General features: G+C 43.9%; 1 protein-coding gene across 1 annotated transcript; it reads left to right on the forward strand.

Moving 5' to 3' along the window:
• Positions 1–3075: 3075 nt before the first annotated feature.
• SNTN (sentan, cilia apical structure protein) lies at positions 3076–6667 on the forward strand. Its single transcript, XM_074879125.1, has 4 exons — positions 3076–3185; positions 3816–3850; positions 4622–4761; positions 6257–6667. Exons 1-4 carry the CDS (start codon positions 3076–3078, stop codon positions 6413–6415), a joined length of 444 nt encoding a protein of 147 aa, XP_074735226.1. The 3' UTR covers positions 6416–6667.
• The last annotated feature ends 553 nt before the right edge of the window (positions 6668–7220 follow it).

The following is a 7220-nucleotide window of genomic DNA, read 5'->3' on the forward strand; positions in this document are numbered from 1 at the left end:
TAAAGAGATGTTTTCAAAAAATGGTGATGGCCAAGAGGCAAATGTTCCTGGGACACACAGAACATCACTTAGGCCATCCCAGCACAGATGGAAGCAGCAGCAGCAGTATGCAGCCAAAAAGACACAGTGATGGAGAAACAAATGAGAGGAAACGCTCACTCTGTGATTTTATTTATCCTCTACATTCCCTACCTCTTGGAATAAATGCAGAGGTTCAGGTTTCAGGATGTTTAGCAGTATGTTAGCAAGGGTACACCAGCTACTGGTGAGCAGGAGCCAGTTTGGCTCTGTGACCAGAGGGGTACAGTGGCCGTTAGTTAACTTACATTTATGCGAAGTAGACCTCTTGTTGCAGCAGCTATCAATCCCTTGAGCTGGTTAAATCCCCATTAACCTGTGCTGGATTGTGTCTCCTCTTTGCATGCCACCGTGCAGAAGAGGAGGAGAAGGTCCTTCCCCAGTGGGGCTGAGCCCGCTTGCCCATGGCACACCACAGGTTGTGGCTGGTGTTGAGAGACCAATTGCAGCGAGCACGTTACACCTGCTGCTTCTGTTAGCTTTTCACACATTAAGTAATTGATTTCAAAGGGATGGAGCAAGAAGAAAATAGTATTAGGCTGTGGCAGCCAGTTCTGCTTTGGGTTAAGATGGAGTGGAGGGCTTCTCAGTCTTGGCTCTTTGGAAAAAACCACATGTATCATGTAAGATCAAAATGACCATATTCTGATCACAAAGAAATCAAGCAATTACCTCCCTGGGTTAGCAGCATGTGTGCAGCTGCTGAAGGGTTCGCTGAAGAAATGAAATCTGAGTGGCTAATGGTGTGAAGGCACCTTTGGTTTTAGGTATTCCCTTGTCCCTGCCCAACGCGGGCATGCCCACACCTGCCCCTGCTGAGTGTCACAGGGTCATCTCCAGGGGAGCCAGGGCTCCATCACACACAAATGTTTCACAACATGTCTTCTTGAATTGCAGAAAGTACTTTTAAAAGGATGGGAAAACTCTGGGAAAATACCAAAAGTGAAGTGGAGACTCCGGCTTTTTGCAGTGGTAATTATTTTAAGTGAACTGCCTGTAAAGATTTTGCAGTTTTAAGTGTTGGCTTGTGTATTTTGTGCAGGCAATATTGTTAACGTGTGAAACATGCTAAAAATTGACCAATAAAAGCACCTGGATATTTCAAACATAAATAGTGTGTATCAAAATAGATACAGAGCAGATGGCCTGGCTCCCTGCACACCTTGCTGACCAGAATACTCAAGCAACACGTACAGCCAAAATCTTGCTGTCTTCAAAGCTGATCACCTGCAAAGGCAAGGGTTATCCTCATGCTACCCTTTATCTGCTAGGCACTAACGCTCCTGCACATGCTAACTAGTATGTATTTCCTAGAGGGATGATGTACCCCAGGCTTGCTTGAACTTGTTACTACCCCAGCAAAGTAAATCACCTGTTCTAGAGCTCAGGCTCTCAAAAGTCAGTTAGATTAAAAAAACTGCGAGCTGAAATCTGATCTACGGTGGAAAGAGCCCAAAACACAGAGGGCTGGGTTTGCCAGCCAGCTCACAGCACTGCCTGTAGCTGATAAACATGCAACAGAGTCTGTTGCTCACTCTCATTTTTACCTTGGACACTAAGACCAAACATCACCATTTTGCAGATTAACCGGGATGTAAGGCTTTTCATGCCTTGTTGTATGGTTCAACAGATGTGAAAGGGAATTATCACTTCAACATGATATCAAGACTCTTTTTTTTTAGCTGATGGCAGATTACTAAGCCTGAATTCTTGTTTAATTTTAGTGTGTTAATTGATGGGATAATGAGCATTGATTATATGTGTTTTGGCTGCGTCATTGCAATTACAGGCTCTGTTTTATTCATGAGCCAGTCCTAAAGAACGCACTAGAGATCTAAGACAGCTTAAACCTCTCAGAAAAAGGCTCTGAATTGTTTGAGTAATGACACTCTTAGATGGAAAATTAAAGGTTCTCTTTTCCCATGCTTTTTAAGATAATTAAAATCCAGGAACAGTAAGGTGGTGAACATCCTTATTCATTAGCCTTCAGTAATTTAGCTTCTACTAAATGAGGAAAACATTTTAATTCTCTAGGCCATCTGTTGCAGTCTCCTTTGCATGTCCTGTTACATAAAGTCTCATCCTGGATAGTTTTAACATCAGTATTGTATCCTTTCACCAGGAATGATGAGCTGGATGAGGTAGTTGAAGTCACTACCTATTAACAGACCACCCTGGGATTGAAATGGCCACTTGGTCTTTTAAACTGAAGTTATCCTGTCTAGACACCTCTAGGCAAATGATCCGCAGAAAGGAGACCATGCACAGAGATAGGCAGCATGACAAGCTGTGTGTTTTCTAATAGCGATATCCATGCCAATAAATAACAAAGTTCATCGGAGCCCTTCCAGTGCCTCTAACGTGCGACTGCTCTGCCATATGGCTCCGTGCTGCTTTTGGAAGCAGGCAGTATCCGTTTGGGTAGAAACCGAAGCAGAGGCTCTGTGCTGGATGCTGCTTTGCAAGTGGTTTGGAGGAAGAACAGGTCTCTTTGCACTGCACCGGGGGAATAAATATTAGAGCAGCAGCTTGCTCACCGAGGATAAATGCTGGGTCAGGATTTAGGAAACGCTTGGTTTCTGACTCTGTCTACAGAACAACTCACTTTATAGCTTGGGGCAAGTTACATCAGCTCACGCTAGAAAGGTTTCCCATTAAAATGATAATGTATATAGCTGAATGGATTCAGTGTCTTAGTTATTCCTGACACAAAGTTACATCCCTACAAATCTAAGAGGATTCAGGCTCCACTAGTTTGGTTCATTTCTGTCAAATTCTCACATAAAATAAAAGCCACGCTACTTGCCAACCCAGCAGTGCTGCCTTACAAGGGCTGCTTCAGACAGATATATTTAGCTGGCTCCGTGATCACCAGGTAGCATTTACATTATTGATAGGGCATGGCTGCAAGCAGGCTGCTTTCACAGGGCAGAGCTTGAATTCACCTGTTTGCTATTAGTTGAGTTGCTTAGAGATCACAAACACCCCAGCCTCGAGATGTGTGGCTGCAGAGCAAGCGTGCCCAGCACGAAGCAATACTCAGTCAATCAGCCAGCTCCTGCTTCCACCAAAAAAAGCCCTTTGGCTGCAGGAGGCATGTCCAAGTGGTAAGTCATCGCTTTGTTCTTTGCATCTCTGGTGATCTGCCATTTGTCTTGAAATTTGTTATATGGATGTATTTGTCTCTATCACAAGCAAACTCTTCTGCTGTGTGTTGGCTGCTCTGTAATTAGTTTCCAGCACTTTAGCAAAAGTAAGAAGGCTTTAAGTTTTAATAGAAAATAGGGAGGTGCTTCTCACAGATGTGAGTCCTGCTGGAAATAAAAGCTATGTGTCTGCTCCAAACTGGGAGCACTGGTGAATGGGGGATGACAGACCCCTCTGCACTTCCCTCGGGGTGGTCTTAAAACTGAGAAACCTCTGGAGCTCTTTCATGTTCTGAAGAAATTACTTGAAGGATGTTGCAATGCCCCTTTCTTAAAATTATTTAATAAGCACCTTCAGTAACAACTCCAGGCTACTTGCTTAGGTGAAGAATTAGGACCTGTGTGATGTTATGTGCTGCTTGTAAAGGTCATTTTCCTTCCCACTGAAGGAAAGCTAGTCTCCCTTGGGAAGCCCTGAGTTCCTGGGAGATTAAATGAAACAGAAATGAGCAAACTCACTCATGGAGAAACTATATATACCCACATAATTCACCAGGTGATAACTGTGCCTCTCTTCTCTCTCACTACCAGCATACCTATAGCCAAGCAGCTGGCATCAATAAAAGGTAAGGAGACCCATTTTTTGCCCCTTGGGGGTTCAGGTCTTCCAAGGCTATAGCCCAAGTGCAGTAAACCCTGGTGATTTAGCAGAGCTGTGGAGGGTGTGCAGACCCTTGGCTGGTGTAAGATGAGAGGGTCCCGTAGGTCCCTTTACGACATGCTCCTGTGTTGATCCATGTCTCCTCTTCTGTGTGCTTTTGTGTTAAAAATCACAACCCAAATCATCTGTGGTACCTGATGCTAACTGAGGGCTATGAGTGTACATCTTTGGGATGTGGTTTAGGAGTGGGGGTAATGAATCCATCCGGTAGAGAGTAATGCTGAAGTGCAGCGCTGATGGTCAGACACAAGCATTTCTGTTCAGTCAGGCTTCCCAAATGGGCCATGTTTTCCCTGATATGGGATCCTGGGAGTCCAAATGCACCCAGGAGATGGCCAGCATGGCCTGGCTTCATAGTGTGGCAGATCCTTGCTGGATGCCCAGGGTGGGGATAGACCAGATGGTCCTCACACATCACCCTGTATTACTGCCACAGCTCTGATCAAAAGCTTCCTTTTGGGGTGTGTTTCCATGGGAGGTGAGGCATGTTGCTGGCCCACTCCAAATAAAATCTGGGCCAGGTCCTCTGTGGGTATAAACAGTTTCAGTCTCATTAACTTTAATGAAACTACACAGATTTCCACCCACTCAGGGTGGTTCTGATGGACTCCTTTCAATTATATCTCAAATGCCACTTTTTTCTGATAGACTGATAACTTCCCCCCCCCCCCCCCAGCTCTAGGAAAAGGCTCAGAACTTGAAAAAGCTTTTGCTACAGCGGCTCTGGTGTATAACAACTCTGCTGATCCCGAGGGCAAGCTCAGCAAAGCTGAAACCAAAAGCTTGCTGCAAACCCAGTTTTGGGGTTTCATACAGGTGAGGGGGTTTGGGTGAGTGGGTGGCACTGGGCTGGCACTGGTTGGGTGCTTTGGGTGCAGGAATGGCACTTCGGGCTCTGTCCTGCAGCTGGGCAGGCATCGGGCCATAGGGTAATCTCAAGTGAGACTTTAGTGACTTGGTACAAACATCTTTCAGTGAGTTAGTTGCTTTATGTTGAGCCTGTGTCTAACACAGGACTAGAGGAGCAGGGACAGCAATAAACCATGGTTGATGTGTCTGCTTGCACTTTTTTAAAGAAAATAAGGAGTGGGGAAACAAATAAACAACCAAAACCCCTCAGACAATGACAAGAGACTGTATTTATGGAGAGGAGAAACCCATTGCATTTAATGAGGCGTTTGGTAGTTTGCCACAGCACTGACCCAGTGCCAGGAGAGCCAGCCCTGTGCCGCAGGGCCACATGCAGTGGGGCCACTGGGAGAAAGGGGTCAGAAAGCACCTCTCCACTGGGCGCCCACCCAGGCTGTCAGCGGCAGCTGGGTATGGTGAATATATCGGCACTTGTGGCTATAAACCTCTTGCAGGGGTTTTTTTCCCCTCCCTAAATAAAAACACACAAACAAAAAGAACCCCCAACAAAAGAGTTTTATCAAGTGGTACTAAAAATTATGTAGGACTGGTAAAAAGAGTTCAACTAAGTAAATGAGAGAGATGTTTAGGAGTAAAGACATTCTTAACAAGACCTCTGCTTCTAAGAATAACAAAATCACATGACTAGTTGGGGAGGGGGAATTAGTACCAAATTAGAAACTAGGCACCTTATGGAAAAGGACTTGGAAATATCAATAGTCAATCAAATTTGGAGTCATGAGATGTTTTGAAGATTATTAAGCTAAAAAAAATATCCTGGAACTCTTTTTTTTTTTTTTTTTTTTTTTTTTTTTTTAATAAAGAAATATGAATAACAGACATGATATGTAATTTTAATAATCCCTCCCATTCCAACAATAATGTCCAACAGGACAGAGAATAGTAGCTACTGAAGTTATGTCTGTCAAATCAACAGTTTCTGGGACCTTCACAATATGTATTTGAAGACCTGTCTTGAATATTAAAGTTAAAAGGGTGGGTTGGTTGGTTGTTTCCTCTCTCGGTTTTATCAAGACACAGGACTGCATTATTTTCCAGCAGTTACCAGCTACTTGTTATCATCACTGCCAGATTTTCAGTTACGATTAGGTGTCTTTTTTTAAAAGATGTGTTCTGGATTCAGGTGGAAGCTTTGGGGACTGGTTGTTCTCCTGTCTGATTGTAATAATATGATTGTAATAATATTTCTGTTTGAGTTTCTTGGGATAGCTTTAGAAAACCTAATATGAATGTGGACATAAAAACCTGAATGGGAAGATAGAAATATACATGAGTTTTTACACAGGTGTCTCTTTTTTTTTTTTATGATGCAATAAAAAAGGAATTTCATGCTTAATCTTTTTTTTTTTTTTTTTTTTTTTTCATTTAAAATTCTCCATAGGGCCAAGAAAACAAACCAAAATACCAGGAAATAATTTCTGCCCTGGATGAGGAGTCAGAGAACAAAATTGATTTTGAAGATTTCATGATCTTGTTAGTCAGTCTCACTCTAATGTCTGACCTGCTGCAGGAGATCAAAAATGTGAAAACCACAAAATGATCAGTGCTTTTAAAGAAGAAATGGCTCGGCACTTTATAAGGAAAGCAGGAGTGAACCACACACAGAGATAACACCAAGTGCCTGGATACCCTGTGCTGGTCCCTTTTAAATGGAATAAATACTTGTACAAACCTGGCTGAACTCACTCCTCTGTAGAAACGATACATAGAGTGAAATATTGATGCTCAGGGCTTTGTGTCCACTACATACGTGCTTGGGGAGGGTATGCTGGCTGGCTCTTTTGGGTCCCCAGGCCCCAACACCAGTTAGTGGATGGGTGCAGCCCCCACCCCAGCTTAATGCCAGGGAAAGGCAGCCCATGCTCTCACAGATTTCTCCATCATCTCCCTCACCACTGCGGGGACATGATGGGGAGACCGCTGCAAAAATATGCAGCCCCATCTCTTCAGGGCAGCAGCATGCATGGCAGGGCTGGTCAGCTCCCCAGGGCTCTCCCAGTTACCCCAGCATGCTTCAGCCCCCAGCAGTGATACCAGTGATGGATTTCACAATTGGCAGCGACTGCAAAATCTGTTGCAGCCTTCAGTAAACATTGACTTTAGTCTGTGTGGTTTCCAATCCACAATTAACCCTTCTGAAAGGAGCATATATTTATTTTTATTTTCTCCTCCAGCTGACCTCTTAATGGAGTGATCACGATGGAAGAAATTTCAAGTCCAGCATTTGCCATGCATCTTTGGCAGTGCTGTTCTTGTGTGTGACCAAGGGCATGACTTAGTTAAACATGCCAATCAGGTGACTCTGTTGTTTCATGAAACTGTGAAAAGGAGAAACTAGATAAGCT

Source organism: Strix uralensis, chromosome 10 (assembly GCF_047716275.1).
Source record: "Strix uralensis isolate ZFMK-TIS-50842 chromosome 10, bStrUra1, whole genome shotgun sequence".
Lineage (NCBI taxonomy): Eukaryota > Metazoa > Chordata > Aves > Strigiformes > Strigidae > Strix > Strix uralensis.